Source organism: Coloeus monedula, assembly GCF_965178545.1.
Source record: "Coloeus monedula genome assembly, chromosome: 4".
Taxonomy (NCBI): domain Eukaryota; kingdom Metazoa; phylum Chordata; class Aves; order Passeriformes; family Corvidae; genus Coloeus; species Coloeus monedula.
In genome coordinates, this window is record NC_138784.1 from 25102761 (window position 1) to 25120699 (window position 17939).

General features: G+C 54.7%; 1 protein-coding gene across 2 annotated transcripts; it reads right to left on the reverse strand.

The window, feature by feature from the left end:
* Positions 1–1825: 1825 nt before the first annotated feature.
* On the reverse strand, positions 1826–16995 carry KCNJ4 (potassium inwardly rectifying channel subfamily J member 4; the record flags this gene model as incomplete). Of its 2 annotated transcripts, none has more annotated exons than XM_082280611.1 (2): positions 1826–3155; positions 16955–16995. In XM_082280611.1, the coding sequence occupies one exon, from the start codon at positions 3098–3100 to the stop codon at positions 1826–1828; it is 1275 nt and encodes a 424-aa protein (XP_082136737.1). The 2 variants fall into 2 exon arrangements, with proteins under 2 accessions (XP_082136737.1, XP_082136736.1); XM_082280610.1 differs by lacking the exon at positions 16955–16995 and adding an exon at positions 4362–4399.
* Positions 16996–17939: the final 944 nt, after the last annotated feature.

Genomic DNA, 17939 nt, shown 5'->3' on the forward strand with positions numbered 1-17939 from the left:
TGTGAGTCTATTTGTGCTCTTTCTCAAATGCACTTCCATATAACCTCACTTTCTCTTCCTCTTTTCCCCTTCCTTCTCCACCAGCTGCCTGCTATGTCTGCTTCTTCCTCTCAGTCCTGCTATTTCCTTCCTTACCCTTCTGCTTCTTCCTCTCTTCCTTTTGCTTCTTGAACCAATTCCAAATTGATATTGAGATGTTTTTTTCTGCTTTGTAGATCAAGGATTAGGTGGGACATAATTTCTTCCCCACCACAGCACAGCTATTGGGTGCCCAGAGCAGCTTCCTGAGTTTCCCGTTTGTCTTTCTGTCCTCACCTCATCTGCAGTTTTGGAGGGGTGATTCTGCTGCTCCTGAAGGAAGATGCTCATCAGGTTTTCATCTCTTTTGTGAAATGACAACAAAGAGGTGTTACAGGTCTAGCTTTGGTTGATGTCCTCCCTCATTTTCCCTCCACTTGAATCTAGCAAAAAGAAAGGCTTTGGGGTTTTTAATGGGGTTTTTAAGCCTTCCATCTAGAGCAATGTCTTGCACATCTCTGCCTCTTCACCATGTCTATCTATAACCCTTCCCTGGGCAAAACTCTCACTATCTCCAAAGCAAACAAGATTGCTTGACCCATCCTACTGGTAATTTTAATGCAAATTATTCCCTCCATACATACATTTGTATGACCTTCTCCCTGAGCAAATTCTCTGAGCCTCTTATTGTAGGTTTTTATCAGAGAGGCCCAGAACAAGAGAGCCCTTGCAGTGGAGCTTCCAGGGTCCAATGCCATACAAATAGCAAACAGCTGTGTTAATAACCCTCATCAGTCTCCACAACAGGCTGCAGCCTTGGAGTCTCTCCTTTGCTTCCAAACCTCCCCTTGGGATTTTAGACTTTATTAAAAATAAATAGTTACAAATTCAGTTTTACAGCTGATGGCAGCAGGGAGAAGAATGGAGGAGGCAAAAGGAGCAAATGGAGGGTCTGCTGTCCAGGCAGGTCACCTGTCTGTCATCCTGGCTGTGCTGTGCCAGGGAGCAGTCTGAGTGTGGCAAGCACAAGGCCCTGCCTCCTCCGCCAGGTATCTCAGGAGAGGAGCAGGACATGTTTTTCAGGAGGACTGGGAGAACTGGATCTGAGTCCGTGGAGCTGAGCTGCTTCTGGAGGTGACAAACACCAAAAGCCAAGGAGACTGCAGAGTGGCTTATGCAGAGCGTCCTTGTCTCCTAGCTTGGCGTTTGCAGTGGAAGAATATGGATTTCAGTTCTCCTTCTCTTTTATATACAGAATCATGTGCAACAAGCAACAAACATGCAAATAAACTCCTCCCTTGAGATCCTTCCCCACTCCCTCCAGGAGTCCCAAACTCTCCCTTCTACCCTCATCTGGTCAGTGCTTAGGTGTCGCTCCTCTCCTAGTGACAGCGATGACCCTTGACAGCCATGGGGCCTACCCAAGGTGAGAGGGGACAGAATGTTTGCTGTTGCCTCAGTAGCAGAAACACTTGCTGTGGGTCCCAATCTGTCCACTGAAGGCAGGGACTCCTGTCACCTCTCCAGAGACAAGAGACCAGGCCTGCTGCTCTCCTGTCTCTGGCAGGAAAGGGGTTCTAGCCCGAGCTGCATACCCGAGAAGAGTAGTGTATCCTCACTCCTCTCCCAGGCTGTATGACTTCATGAGAAAGGGAGTGTATCAGAGCAGCTCCAGGCTTTGGTGTACTCGGGGGCTGAGAGGCAATCATGGGAGGCATTGTTTGGTGGTGAAGGGGCTTATCCAGTGTATGGGTTCGGAACAGAGGAGACTGTGGGCAGTGGGTGCGGAACGGGGAGGCTGGAGGAGTTAGATGGCTGACTCCCTGCGGTATGAGATTGTATCTAGGGGCAGAGTTGCCTGGAGCCGCTCCAGGTCCAGGTGGCTTCCAAAATCCATCATCTGGATGATACCTCCCTCCTCCTTGGTGTTGCCCCCTAACACCACACCCACTTCATCATCATCTTCATCTTCATCTTGACTGACAAGTGCCAGCTCATTCTCGTAGCAGAAGGCACTGGGAGGTGGTGGAGAAGGTAGGATGGTCATCTTGCTTTCTTGCAGCTCCCGGGCTGAGCAGCAAGGTGTGCCAGCCACCTCGTACGTCTTGTGAAAGCGTGAGTAATCCACTTTGTAGTGGTTCTTCTCCTCAAACACAACTGGTTCAAAGCGGTGACCCCAAAGGATTTCACTAGCAAGGTAAGAGCTCCGTGCCTGTGTGGTCATGGCTGTGGCTTCCACCATCCCCTCCAGAATAACCACAATCTCAAAGTTCTCCGTCTCCAGCTCTTCCTTGCCAATCCCATAAAGGGGGCTCTCCTCATCAATCTCATGAACGATAATAATGGGTGAGACCAAAAATATACGATCAAGACCCACATCGTAGCCCACATTTAGGTCCCGCTGGTCCAGGGGGAGGTATTCCCCTTCCTCTGTCATGTAGGGCTTGATGAGCTGAGCTCGGACATGGGCCTCCACGATGTGACTCCTCCTCAGGTTGCCCACCCTCCACATGAGACACAGTTTGCCATCCCGCACGGAGATGACCGCATGATGGCTGAAGAGGAGGGTCTGGGCCCGCTTCTTGGGCCTTGCCATCTTGGCCATGATAGTGCCAATCATGAAGGAGTCAATCACGCAGCCCACGATGGACTGGACTACAACTGCCATGATAGCCAGCGGGCACTCCTCAGTCACGCAGCGGAAGCCATACCCAATGGTTGTCTGCGTCTCCACTGAGAAAAGGAAAGCCCCCAGGAAGCTGTTCACGTGCATGATGCAGGGCTTGAGGAGAGAGGGACCACCTGCCACCGCTGGTGCATTGAGGTCGCCGTGGAAGAAAGCAATGCACCAGAAGAGGAAGCCGAAGAAGAGCCAGGAGACCAGGAAGGCGGCCGAGAAGATCATCAGCATGTATCGCCAGCGTGTGTCCACACAGGTGGTGAAGATGTCGGCCATGTAGCGCTGAGATTTGTTGCTCAGGTTGGCAAAGTAAACGTTGCACTGGCCGTTCTTCTTCACAAAGCGGTTGCGGTGCTTCCGCCGGGGAGCGTGGCCCTTCCCGTTCCGGCTGTGCCCGTTCATGCTGCCCAGCGCAGAGACCTTCTGTCCATCCTCTTCGGTTGACACGATGCTGTACCTGGGAAGAGAAGAAACAGGCGCTTCCATCAGGAATTCATGAAAGGTAACAGCAACCACTGAGACAGCAAGGGCAGGAGACGTGGGTGGCTCACAGGGCCACAGTACCACCTTGCGGGATTTCACAACGGCACGATTCAGTGATTCTTGCTCCATGGTGCCAACCTGACCAAACTGGTGGAGGTCAGCCACAACGTTTGCTGAGTGTTGCTGCCAGGAGGTTGCATCTAGCAAAGTCCTGACAGGGCAGCAAAGCAGCAGCAGCTTGTAGCTCTGTGGTACCTTCCAGCCTTTATGGTGAGGGGGGATGAAAGGTTTTGAAACCTGACAGCAGCTGGGACAGCCAGGAAGCCTGGGAGCAAGCACCTGCAGCCTGACCACATTTTGGCCCTCATATAATACAAGGCTGGGAGTATCTATTTTCTCCTCTGCTCTGCTCACTGATTTCATGGTATGTGGTGACAATGTTTATACACATCCTGCACTCAGGACAATTCTGTTGCCACAGCAACATGTGTGTCTTCCAGCATCCTTTATCTAAAGCCAAAGGTGTAATTTGGAAATCAACAGCCAAAGCACTGGCAGTTTCCTTGGCAGAAGCTACACACACACTTTCTGAGAGATCTTTGCCCCTCTGGCTCCCCTCCCTCGCAGTCAGCTCTGACACTGCCCCTCGTCATGCTGTGACAGTTGCAGATATTCCTTAAAGATGTGGTGGCAGGAGATGTTCTGACCACCGAGGAAATCAAGAGGGTGCACTGAAGCACAAAGACTGCTCTGCCCTCATGCCTGACAAGCTGCAGCCTCATAGGACCCTGGGAGTTTCTCTTTCCCACACCATAGTGTTGATATGTCAGCTGGAGCCCTCCATCCACATCTCACAGCAAAGACAGCACTGGTGGCTGGAGCTGTGATTCCTGGGAACATGGGGCTTCTGCAGTGCTGCTGGAATCTGTAATTTCTGGCCCAGCACCATGCAGTGCTTTGCTTCTCCTCCACAGTATTCCTCCAAGCACTACCCCTACATATGGCATGTTTTGGATTGGAGAAGGAGAGAGGAGTCACCCCTCGGAACAGGAAAGCCGCTGGCAGGTAATTTGAGAAGAATATATCAAAAGGCAGTCTGAAGTTAGGGTCTGAGGGGCCAGATGAGGAGGACCAGGTCACAGCCAGGGCAGCAGCAGGTCTTGAAAGGAGGGTTACTCACCGATTGACTCGGACGCTGCCCATGGCTCGCTCTGTCATCGGATGTCAGGGGGCCGCGGGAGCTGGCGGGGCGTGGGCACTCATGCAGCAGCACTCACGTGGGACTGGGCAGCTCCAGGTTTCACCTCTGGCGAGCTGGGACCAGCGCTGCCATTGCGATCGCTCCTGGGCACGCGCCTGGCAGAGAAGGACGAAGCAAAACCCAGTCAGAGCCTCCCCTGACAGCGCCCATCCCCGTCCGGAGCGGCGGGCACAGGGCTCCCAGCCTTTTGCTCAGGGGGTGTCAGGAGGTCTCCTTGGGGCACTGCAGCCTGGCTCAGGCAGGTGAGGAACTGATGGATGCAGCCTGGGTGCAGGGCCCGCAGACCCCGCGCTCCCCAGCACCTCCCGCCTGCAGAGGAGCAGGGCCGGCCGGTCACCGCTCTCCACATGAAGGGCACAGCAGCTGAGCAGCTCACGGGGCCCTCGCCCTGAGCCATTATATTAATATCAGAGCTTACACCAGGACGAGAGCTCAGCCAGGCTAAATACCTCGCACACAAGGGCTAACAAATGCACGGCAGCCCTCAGGGATCCCCGTCAGCCCAGCCTAACCCGGAGGGGATTTTTCTCCAGGGTGTGCAGAACATCCCCCCCGCCCCGTTTCAAATAAAAGAAGGAAAGCAATGGGTAGAGCCCAAAAGAACTGATGGAAAGGAAGGGCTCAGGGGTAGCCAAGGAGAAGCCAGTTAGAGGAAACAAACCTTGCACCATGCCCTGTGTACAGCATCCAAGGAGAAGCTCAGCAGCGGGGTGCTGGGAGGATGTCCAGCAGATGTCCCAACCCAGTCCTCCCAGAACAGAAGAATGGGAAAGTCAAAGACAAGAGCCAACCTATTTCACCTGCCCAGAGCTGCTGGGAAGTGAAATGCCCTGACGGGGTAATGACTCACCGATTAGGAAGGGCTTTGTACACCCATGTTAATCCTTCACTGTGTCCTTTGGATTACAGCAGCCAGCGAGGAGTGCGGATGCAGACAGAGCCAGCTAGTTTGCTTCCTCCCAGCCTCACCCATGAACAGCCACTGGTTGCCAGATATGGGGAAAATACAAGGATTTTTGGGATCAAATGTAAGGTTTAGAGTTGCTTGCAAGTGGTTGTGCACAGACAGGAGAGAGGAACAGTGAGCGATGTTGTCTAGGATGGAAAAGCTGGTGAGAACCACCCGTGTCTCATCATCAGTGATGCAGAATGGGGCTGCACGTGGCCAGGGGTGCCCACCAGCTTTCCCCAGTTAGGAGCACAGACTGGAAAGCAGCAAGTAAGGAGCTCCAGACATCACCTCTGACAGGATGAAGACTAACCAGTTACTGAGGCAGCTAAAGCTCTGCAGCAACACAAACACAGTTGTTCAGACCAAGAGTATTATGAGACCAGGAGAAGATAACAAATCTGTAATCCACAACTCACCATATAAAGACAAAAGTGAACAGCTGCCCAAAAATCCCCATCAGGAAAAAGCACTTTGACACCGAGCTCTGCCAGCTCCCAGCCCCTTACTGCCCTACAACCTCCAAGTCTTTATGGAGTCAGTTTGGCCAGATACAGGAATTTTTGCTGTGCAGCTGGGTAAACCTATAGCAGACCCTGGGGTTGGTAACCTAAATTAATCAGAAATGTTGATGTGATGAAGAGAGGACACTTCATACCCACAGAGGGTCCTGCTGGGATAAAGCTGACTAGAGCCATTACATGGTGAGTTCGGACTGCAGGGTCCCACATGACTTTGGGAGGTGACAAAAGGTGGGCAGTTTATATACACCCCTCTATGCCAGCCCCAGCTGGGAGAGGAAGGGCATCCTCTTCAGCTGGCATCTTCCTCAGCCAGCCTGGATATGCCAGGCTCATCCTTAGCCAGCACTGACCCCAATACCACAGGGAAGGCGCTGCCAAAGCTCACACATATGAGTAATTCACAACTTCCTAGAAGTTTCTACAACCAACAACTCTCTTTCTCCAGCTGTAGAAACAGATGCACCATTTCTAGAGATTTTGGAATTCTGGCCCAGGCAGCAGCCAGCTCCAAAAGAGAGGAAGGAGGACCTAAGAAGCTTTGTGAAACCTTGTGCAGCAACACCTGGATCTCTGCTCCTCATCTTGCCCTCCTCCCCAAGAAGGGGCAAAGAAAGCAGATGAAATACAAGGGCTTCATTCAGGCTGGTACAGCCATGGGATGGGATGAGCATGCTGTTAAAGAGTGCTGCATCCTATGGTGCTGTGCTTCCTCCTGGCTCCCACATGGGAGGGAGCTCATGTCAGCTGGAGCTGTGGCAGAGCCTCTTGCACAGAGTGCATCACGGCTGGACCGTGCAGCTCAGAGCCTGGGCAGTGTTTGCTGCTGGCTCCACAGCGCCCGAACAGAGTATCAGCAGCTAAAGCCACATCAATTCCTGCAACTGGTGCTTAATCACAAGGAAAGTATTTCCATAGAGGATAAAGACTACCAGTCTGAGCACACACATTTGAGAAAGGGAAAGTAAATGCTTTTATTTGCAGTAAATGGCTGCAAGTGGGAGACCCATGGCCTCGGACCGTACACGGATCCACTGAAGTCACACAAAATTGCACTCACAGATCTTCTTCTGCTTAAAATTTGAGAATTTTTCTGGTAGATTCAAGGACCTCAGCAACAACGGGCAGCATTCCTGAGGCAGGAACTGCCTGAGGGAGCCATTTTTGCCCATTATGAGCTCGTGGGGGTTTTGCCTGTTGAAGTCTAAGCTGTGCTTCACTGCTTCCAGGCCAGTCTGTTCTCCGGTTTTCATTCTCCAGCTTGGATTTCTCCAGCTGTCCTTGGAGAATAAAGATCTTCTGCTTCAGCCTCTCCATGTTTATTTCAGCATCCAGAACCCGCTGGCTCATTAGCTGAAGATGACACTCACTCTGCTGGGCTAAGGACTGGAGCTCTCGGACTTCCCTCTCTCGTTCAGCCTGGCTGGCCTTCAGCTGATCCTGCAGGCTTGACACCATGCACACCTGTCTCTTCAAGTTGTACTGGAAGGTGTTTAACATTCTCCTGACCATGGCATTGTCCTTCCTGAGCGCAGCATTCTCACCCTCGAGCCTGTCATACTGCTTCCTGAGCACGTCGTATTCCTCCCTGGGCATGACGTCCTCCCCCACGAGCACAGCACTGTCGTCCTTGAGCTCTTTGAACACCTGCCTGAGTGCAAAGTTCTCCGACTTGAGCACGAGGTTCACATTCCTGAGCATTTCGTTCTCTGACCTGAGGAGGATGTTCTCCTGCCTGAGCGACTCGTAGGTCGGCTGCAGGGACGGGGACTCCCTGTCCTCGCTGTCCTCCTCGTGCAGCACATGGGGCTCCGCTCCTGTGCTGCTCTCTGGGTGTCCCACATAATGGTCACCAGCACAGGCCCGTGTGGCAGTGGCCTCTGTCCCCAGGTGCTGGCCTGAGCTATGCTGGAAAGATTCACGGAAGCCACTTGGTGCTGTGCTGGCCTTTAGGAGAGCAGGCCCCCTCTGATGCCCAGGAAGGTGATAGGTCGGGCTGGGCTCCTCATCTCCAGCCAAACTGTCAGACATTCCCATGTCTTCATAAAATGGTTCCTGAAACTCCTGATCTTCCTCCTCAAACTCCAGTGCAGGCTTGGCTAACCCCACTCGTTTATCTTTCACCATGTAAGAGAGCCTGGGTTCTCCCAGATCCTCTGTCTGATTGTCATCTCTGCTATCATTGCTCTTGGACAAGGGTGAAGGATGCTCAGAGTGGCCGGAGTTCCCTGATTCTTCACTGTCATCATCATCACCACCATCTTCATCATCACCTTCCAAGCCTTGAGATTCTGGATGGACCATCATCATTAGCCCGAAGACGCTAAATGGCCGCGGCATTTTTCAGGATGCTCTGGGCTGCAGCAAGCAGGAGAATCCAAATTGTCCTCCTGGAGTGCAGGCCATGCAGGCCGTTGACACTGACGAGCAGCGTGCCACCTTCTGCAGCCTCAGCAGTGCTTGGTGTGGCCACCAAAATCCCTCTGTTTAGAACACCAGGATGTTCAGGAGGGAGAGGAGAACCACATACCTCTGCATCTTGTCTCTGGGGACAACTGGAACCACCAACATTCCAAGGTCTGTGATGTCATCAAGTTCCATGTGTGCTGAGCTGTCAGAAGCAGGGGAGAGGGAGGAAGCAATCAACTGCTGTCCTGATTCTGTCTAGGTCTGCATTAATTTTCTTCATAGTAGCCAGCACAGTGCTGTGTGTTGGATTTAGTACGAGAACAAGGCTGATAACACAGACATGTTGGAGTTGTTGGTGAGTAGTGGATTACTCTAAGCCAAGGACTTCTCTGTTGCCCGTGCTCTGTCAGTGAGGAGCTGTGCAAGAATCCAGGAGGGAGCATGGCCAGGACAGCTGGTCCAAACTGGCCAAAGGGATATTCCATGCCACAGAACATCATGCCCAGTATGTAACTGGGGGAGTTAACTGGAAGGGACTGATGACTCCCTGGGGACGCGCTGTTCGTCAGTCAGTGGGTGGTGAGTAATTGGGTTGTGCATCACTTATTTCTCTTTGGTCCTGTTATTCTCTCTCTCTCTGCTCATTATTACTATTACTACTATTATTATTGATAATAATAGTAATATGATTCCCATATTTATTATTATTATATTTTGTTTCAATTATAAAATTGTTCTTATCTCAACCCACAAAAAGTTTACCTTTTTTTTCAATTTCCCACCTGCCTGGGGCTGGGGGCAGTGAGAGGGAGAGAGGGGCTGAGTGATACATAAGTTGCCTGCTGGGGTTAAACCGCAACAACTGCAAATGTGTTTTTGGCAGCAGGGGGATAAGCTGTCTTCCTGGCTGCAGAGCTGGCCCCAGCTTGGGGATGCTGCCAGTGGGCAGAGAGCAGCTCATGAAGCCACCTGAGACCTGCAGTGTAAAGGGGGGACAGGGACCATCCAGCCCGGGTAGCAGCATGGGTCAGAGGGGACAGCCCCGTCCCACAGGGTACCGAGACATGTCCACCAGCAAGGTCAAGCCACTGGCATTTTGGTGGGGGCTCACCCTGGACAGGGGCAGGAGACATCACCAGCACTTTGGCCAGAGGCACCACTCCAAGCTGAACGGCCAGTGAAGGGTCCACGCTGTGGTGCTGCCAATCTGATTCATCCCCTGCTGCCAGCTGGCACAGGGAAGTGTTAGTAATACCGAGTGCCACAAACTCAGAGCGGCACGAGCCAGGAGACGAACAAAAATAAACACATTTCCCACTTCCACCCCAACACACCCCCACAGCGCGTGGTGCCGCCATGGGAAGGACAGACAGGCAGGTGAGGAGCCCTGCACTGGGGACTGCTACCACATTGGGTCACTCATTGTCCCTCCTCAGCAGCTGGTGGCCCAGGGCCACCACTGACATCCCTGATGGCAAAATTGATGCCGCCAGCTTGGCAAGGCCAGGGGCCTTACCAGGAGCCCAAATCCTATGCAAACATAGTTCAAATGGCTGTGAAAAGGTCCCATTGCAACTTGGAAACCTGGAACACAAATGGAATGAAAGGGGAAGGCTCAGAGGTGTCTCCAGCAGAAGGGGATTATATTCATATCCTGAACGGGCAGCTGCCTGTCACATGGACAAGGGGGAGGAAAGCCTGGCTGAGGACAGAGACACGAATCCAGAGCATGCCTGAGGACATTTCTTGGAGCTTGTTCTGCCTCCTGGGACCCACACGTGGAGGAGGAAGCTGCAGGGTCAGTGGCAACTCCTATGGAGTGGGATGAAACCAAGCTGGTGGGTGCAGCAAGGAGAGATGCTAGGCAGGAGGCGGCATGCATCCCTTTCCATCCCTCTGCTGCCTGTGCCAGGTGTACATGAACACCCATGTATTTCACAGCCTGCAGAAGCCCCCATCACTCTGGGAAGCTGCTGCAGCACGGACATCACAGCCACTGCCTTGCAGCATTGAAACTGTCAGCCAGGTGGGTCTCCAGGGGCCAGCAGCTGCCTCCAGCCCCAAAGCATGCGCTGTCCTTTCCCGTTTCCCAACCACTTTCCCCCTCCTGTGTCTTAGATTGAGCGATGCCAGGACACCACCACGGTGCTGCAGTCATCTCCTCCTTCCCGTGTGACACTGTGCTCCAGCAGCACAAGCCGTCACACCAGCCCACACTGCCACCCCGGTTCTGCTCTGGCCCTGAGCAGACACGTGGGGCTGCACTGCTGCTGTGCCTTTCCAAGGGATCTGCAGGCTAATAAGGTCAAGGCGCTTGGTGCCGGGGCAATGCCTCCATCGCTCCATCCCTGTACACAGCACAGCACCTTGCACGTCCTGGTCTTTCTCCAACCCCTGCCAGAGTAGATCATATATTGTCAATCCTTCCTTAAATTTGCAATTGAAGAGTCTCATGAAACAGAACAGAAAAGTCCACGCTAAAGCACTCCCCCACTTCTCTTTTTATAACAACCGTATCTGGTGCTCTGGGACATACACTGTGAGCGACAACGATGGAAAAATCCCAGGGTATTTTTACACTCCTAGTCTTTGCTTTATCTGGAGTTGTCTGGCAAATGCTTCCCTCCTGTCTGTGGTCAATACCTCAGCCGCTGGTTGCACTCCGCTTTGTGCTTTTGTCCCTGTTACCGGCTCTGTAGCACCGGCTGGCTTGGGATCAGCATCCACAGACCCATCCTGCCAGCTCGGGCACGCTGACAACACGGCAGACGAACTTCTCGCCTCTTGGGGAGTCAGGGCGGAAACACCCACAGCTGAGAAGGGACCTCTTTGCCTTTTTGCAGAGCCTTGCAGACCCACAGCATTCTGTGTGTCCTCGCCATCCTCTTTGTAACTCCATCTCCTCTGCTATTGCTCATGAATATTCCCAGAGTTCGTGCCAGGGCTCACAGGGCAGCTTGGTGCCATGGGGGGCTGTCCTGCCACACGAGTCAGCGGCCGAGCTCTCGCTCCTCTGTGCCGGCAGGGCAGGGTGCCAGGCGCTGTACGGGCACACGCGAAGGCACAGTCACCGTGCAGGAGAGTTTTACCATATTAAAAAGGCAAGTGACATATGGAAGGTGAGGGGAGGAAGCTGTAATCAACTCTATACCATTTTTATATACACACTTCTGCCTTTTCGTTCAATAATTATAAATAGATTAAGTGCCAAGAGTCCCCATCTGCCCCTCAAGGCATGATCTGCTGACCAGTTTCCCTCTCCAAAAGAGGATTTTATTCATGTGCCCCTGCCCGGTTTATATTTTGGAGTCGAGTGAGAAGGGGGGATATTTTTTCCCCCTGTGAAGCTCTGGAGCCTGAGGATGGGTAATATGAAAACAAAACAAAATGATTTGAAGTTAAACCATCTCAGTGTGTGACTCAGAGCTATTCATAGCTCCCTGAAGCCAGCTGCAGCAACGGAGCCAGAAGGATTCTGCCCGTATTATTATTCCAATTACCATCTGAATTAAAAGTTTGAGCAGTGATCAGCCCACATGCTGATGGGAGGGGGAGAGAAGAAAGCGAAGAGAGAAGGAGAGAAAGAGTGAGAGGGAGAAAAAAACACATAAAAATGGGAACCACACAAAGGTCCCCAGGATGACAAAGTCGGGAAGAGGCACAGAAAGGTGACAGCATCACCTCCTGCCTGCTCCCACACCACCCCAGCGATCCCTGCTGCTGCTGCACTGTCCAGACAATGGCGCTGCAAGAACAGCTGCCTGCTCCCCAGGATCTTGGACTAGAGGGGGGATACCCCGCAGTGGGGCTGGTGGGATTGGCGCTGGCATTCACCCACTCTTCTCTGGCCAAAATGGGTCTGGGGGTACAAGACAGAGGGGCTGGGGGTTGACTGAGCAGGATTGGAAGGAGAGGATGGTGCTGGAGTGGCAGCTGGGGAGAAGTCCCTGCTTTTTCTTGCTGAGCGAGGTAGGTGGGTGTTATTCTTTGTAGCTGGCATCAGAGGAAAAATTAAATGCTCAGAAGGCCCCTGGCCTTCCCTGGGTGGCGTTCTTGGCCAAAAAGGAATGGAGATTTTGTAGTAGCCAGGGTGCAGACCGCATCCCACCTGCTCCTGAGGAAACACAGGGGTTGACATACACCCAGCACCCTGCCTGCCAAAGCCACAGACTAGACCCTGGAGGGTTGATGCAAAACCTGCAAGAGCTGAAAAACTGAAGGCTCTGGGCTGTCCCTGAGGTCCTCATAACCCAGGCAGATGCATTATGCTCATGTCAGCTCCTCCAGCTTCCCAGCACAACTGCACAGTGCAAAGGGCATCTTCCCTAATCCCCTCCTCCTTGGAATTCCCTTCACTGGGCGTCCTGCCCTGTGGGAGCCCTGATGTAAGGCCATTCCCAGCACCACCCCTGTGCTTCAGCATCTTTTCAGCATAAAGTGCCTGGCCATGCGGGGTGTCTTGATGGCTTTTGGCTACTCAGGGGACAAGGATAATTATCGGTGTGCAGGAAAGGGGAGCAAGGGTGGCTCACATCATCTGCCTGCCTGCTGCAGTTGTGCTCTTGACAGGGCAGGGATGGACTGCCAGTGACTCTGCCAAGCGCCCAGCAAGGCAGGTGCCTGCAAATAGTTTATGAATGATGATAACAACAGTGACAGCAGCAAGGGTGAGCAATAACCAGGGCAAAGCCTGCTCTGCGCCAAGCCCCCGATTGAGAGAGGCTGCAGCCGCTGCTCCGCACCCAGCTGCCGCACGACAGCTGAGTTCCCAGCCTGGCCTGGCTGCTGAGCACTAACCCATCAGTGACAGGGAAAAAAACCTCCCTTCACCCCCCTTGTCACTATGCTAACAAGGAGCTGAGCAGAGTCACGAGCCTCCTGAAAGGGCCCCAGCTTCTCCCCTTTCAGCCATGCCTGCTAGGCACCAGAAACAGAGCAGAGGGAGCATCCCAGGTAAGCTGCAAAACCGCATTCCCGCGGATCAAGTATTCCACTACAGGTTTGCTGACTTGTATTGCTGCAGCTTGATCCGTCAGGTTTAACCAACACATCTGGAAAGTGTCAAGACTAAGTGCTTCCCAACTCACGTACGAAGGACCTTTTCCCCCTCCTTCCCCTACCCCCCAGCTCTCTGACAGGGTGGGGCTGCCATCGCGGGCAGGACGGGGCTGCGGGAGAGCAGTGAGAAGCGGGACACGGCGGCTGCATCTGCACACTGCCAGGACTGCGATATCCCCCCCGCCATCACTACGGGTTGCTGTCATACCCCTGCTCCTCCGGGCTGCGACAGTCGCTCCCGCTGGCATCCTGCCTGCTCACCTGCCTGTCGCCTGCTGGCACTCGGTGCTGCCCGCAACTTCTGCCCGCTCACCTCCACCCAGGCACGAGGCTCTTTCTTGCTGGTGGGAACAACGGGAACAGGAGAGGAGAGGACTTCTGGGGCCGCTGTGTCTGGTCCCGTGGCAGGCACCGCCTCTTCGTAATGCCATCGAGCTTTTCAGAGGGATGAAGCGCCTGCCTGCCCAGCCTCTGGGATCCCCAGTGCCCTTCAGCCCCGCACTCACCGTGCTGCTGGCGGGGCCGATCTATACAGCTCTCCCGGGGCTTTACCCTCCTCTACACCAGAGTCACTTTCGACATCCACTTGCTCTAAGACTCCTTTCAGCTGGTCAGTCTGCGCGGGTGCTTAAGCAGGCTGCCAGCAGAAAGGGAGCGGGCGAGAGGAGAGGGGAGAGCGAAGCTGAAGGCAGGGGAAAGGAGAACAGGCAGCAGAGAGGCAGCTGGGACAAGGCCAGCAGCTCATTGTACCAATGCTGGTGCCGCTTGCCAGGGAGGGAAGGAGGTGAGGAAAGGTGTCAGGGTCGTTTCTCTGAGCCTTTTGCAGGGGACAGAATGGGGGATGCTGCTTCCCTCATTATCGAACAGCACCAGGCTCCCTCTGAAGTGTTTCAGGAGAAATGTTGCCATAGAAATAAAACAGCCGTCCAGATTGTGAGGGGCAGACCCACTGCCATGGTGGCAGGAGCGTGGGCAGAGCGGCGGCAGGAGCCCCTGGCTGGCAGCGAGGGGGGGTGCTGGGCTGGAGGGTATCTTGTTCTCCATCCTCCACTCTCTAATTTCCAGTGAGAGCAGCAGTGGTGTTGCTGTGCCAGCATGGCTGGTGCCGAGAGACGGTGGGCATCTCCTGCCCAGGTAAATCAGTGGGTTATTGCCAAAACTGTCCCTGAAGCAAGCTGCCTGCTGCCAGGCTCCCAGGAGGACAGGCATGGAGGTGCATGGGTCTCTGGGGCCACTTGGGACAGGGTCACACTGCAGCCGGCTCCCATCCCTCAGCCGCCTATGCCACGGCACCGCCTTCACTGCTGGAGAACGAACCTGAGAGGTCTGAGGGTGAGAACCAGCTCAAAAGGAGCCCTTGCCTGTCCCAAGCTCCCCACTGCCAGACAGTCAGCATCTCTCCCAAGAAGGGGCTTCAATCCCAACCATCTCCATTAAAACCGCGTTGCCTGGCGAGGAAAACCGGTGCCGGTGCCTCTGGGGGTTCCCTGCGAGACCTCTCCTTGCCCTGGTAAGGGGCACAGGAGCAGTGACGTCAAGGAGCAGGAATTCAGCCTGACTCAGTTTCGCAGCGCTGCGAGGCAAGCGCAGACGGCTTCGCTCAGCCCGTGCCATTCACAGAAAAACGAGCGCCAGCGGGAGGCTGGGAGCCGCGTGGATGAGTAAGGGATCGATTGCTAAGACGCCAGCATCCATCTATTGATTCCTGGCCGCACAGCCGGGTTCAGCCAGCCCAGCGCAATAACGAGGCAGGAGAGGGGGACTTGCTGAGGGCAGAGGGCCATTAACTGCTCTGCTCTGCGTCCGCATTGATGTCAGTGCCCTCCTCCCCCTTGCCGGCACCCTCCTGTCACTGACACCACCCCAGGGATGCAGCTGCTTCCCGGGCGTGGCCGATGGCTGAGCTTGGGGTGGCCGAGAGGATGGAGGGGCCAGTGGGGACTGGTCCTGCCAGGTAACTCCATCCCTCCCCAGACACTTCCTCGCTTTCTGGTTTTCCTTGCAAACCATGACAGGAGGCTGCAAGGGATGAGGACCACTGCCAGCCCCCTGCCAGCACCACGCGTCGGGGCACTTGATCTCAGCACCCAAACAGGGAAAGATGGAAGAAGAAAAACGTGGAGGAGAGGGAACCCACTTCCCTGCAGATCAGCCCTCTCCAGCCTATCCTCTCTGTGGCCATCCTCACCATCTGTCCTTTTCCCTACCACCCCCTGTCCCCACCAGATTCATGCTTCCCTCCTAAGGTACATATTTCCCCTGTACTTATTATTATTTTCAGTGACTGCAAACAGGAGAGGCCACACACTGCTGGGGTGTTTCCAGCTTCTGTGGGTGCCATTCCTGGTGGTGAATGGAGAAGGGACACATTCCCATGTCTGTCAAGATGTACTCCCCATGCACCTGCCTGATCCATCCCAGGCTCTGGGTAACCCCAAGCCCTGGGCTCATCTCCACACCTCCCACCTCCTGTGGATGCCTCCTCCCGAGAAGCCAAGGAGGGCACAGAGCAGGGGTTGAGGGTAGCCTTGGAGCTACGTCACCTCTGCCACGCATTCCCGTGTGCGCTGTCACCGTCTGCCCTTCACAGCACACCCGCCAAGGGGAGCAAGGGGAGAAGAGAGAGGCCCCAGAGCTGCTGTTTGCTTTGCCATGGATGGAATTAGGGCTGAGCAGCGGGAATAGGAAACTCCAGGCTCTTGCCAGAAGGATTTGGTTGACTCCAGGCAATTTGCCCAGGGGGGAGGGCCTTGGGGGCTGAAGGGCCAGGGATGTCCAAGGTGATCTGCCAGCACCATGCAAACCTGCCTGCCCACTCCTGCCCTGGCGGGGAAGCCGACCTTGCCAACAGGGAGTAAAGGCAGACTTTCTCTAGTACTTTGCTCATGGCTTCCTCCTGAGCTCCTTCACCCAAACCCACTATCCAGAAGACCCTTTGCACTGTGCCTATCTGGGGGTGTTGGACCACCAGCAGCAGGATCAGCCATGCTGGGACTAGGAGAGGTGGAAGGCAAGGGAGAGGGGGGCAGGTCTGAAGCCCAAAATCTCCACAGACAGCAGGAGAACGAACACGTCCCCTTCAGCCCCATTTGCACCCAAGAGCTTGGAGAGCAGGTCTCCAGCTGCCTTCTTCCCTGTGAACTGGCCGGGACCAGCACAGAGAAGAATCTACAGAGCAGGAGAAACAAAAGGTGAGCAAGACCCAGCCCAGGGCGAAGAAGACTCTAAGAAAACACGGGGAACTGAAAAAATGAAGAAGTTACCTGCAAAGCGACCGAAGTCAGGGTGGCAAGGGGGCGGGGAGGGAAGTTGGGGAGGTTTAGAGGCAGGAGCCCACCCCTGCCCCTCGGCCCGCGGCCGCCCCGGTAGCTGTACGTGCATACGCCATGCACACAGGCAACTTTATTATTCACTGGCACGCTCACACGAAGCCACGCATCTCTCCCTAAGTTATATTTATAGCTGTTCCTCGGAGCGAACGCAAATGAAACAATACATTATTTTCCTAAGGGAGAAAAACCCTTCCCGCTCTCATGCCGGTGAGGAGAGCAGAGCTCCCGGGTACCGCCTCTTACCCGGGTCCTGCCGAGGGCTGCCGCCTGCTCCAGCCGTGCCGAGCCAGCGTCAGAGGAAGGGGGAAGCGGCCGGTTTCTCCATCTCACCATGAAATGCCTCAGCCGGACCGGAGGAATCAGGGAAGTCTCTCTGCAGTCCTCGCTCGCCTCCAGCCTAGGTTTATTTTTTTCCCCTCCCGAAGAGCTACTTCTCCGCTGCGACCTGCTCCTCTCCTAACTCTGCCCTGCCCACGCCAGCGCTCTCCTTCTGCCTCTGCCTCTCAGAATTTTTTGCTCCCAGGAGCGTCCATCCCACGGAGTGCTGATGTGCCTTCGTGGCTCAGCGACGGGTTCAGGTCTCCCCCTCCTGCCTGGCTCCCTCCTTCTCTGGCATTATTTGCCCGTGCCCCTTGCTGCCCCCCTGCTCTAGTCCCCAGACCCCCCTCTCCCTGACACTCTTCCTCCCTTTGCGCTCCGCTCCCTTTCCCTGGCTGCCTCTCCCCCTCGCTGATTGCTATGCAGTCTGTAGCTGAGAAGTCAGTAACTCTGTGGTAGGATCCAACAGCTTTCCGCTACTTTAGCCCATCCTCGCATGTGAGCTCAGAGCTGCGGAGCCGCCATGGGGGAGACGAGAGCAACCATCGGCAGCGGGAAAGGGACGGTGGGGCCGCCAGGTGCCCCCAAGGAGGTGAATCCTCCTCCTGGGCTGCTGCACAGAGATGAAATGACTACCGTCAGAGCGTTTTTTCCCACCTGGATTTGGGGTGCCGGGCTGACACCTCGCCCTGTGGAAGGACCAGGCTCTCCCAGCTGATGCAGAGTGTTTGCTGTGGGTCATTGCCTCCCCACTCTACAGAGCTGGTGATTTCCTGCCGGGATGGGCAATGCTGGGACAGGAGCGTGGACACGGAGGGGCCAGACCCCAGGGCTCCAGGGTAGTGCACAGCCACCCTGCCAGGAAACCTGTCCAGGAAACCTGTCCAGGAAGCCTCTTTCTGGGTCTCCA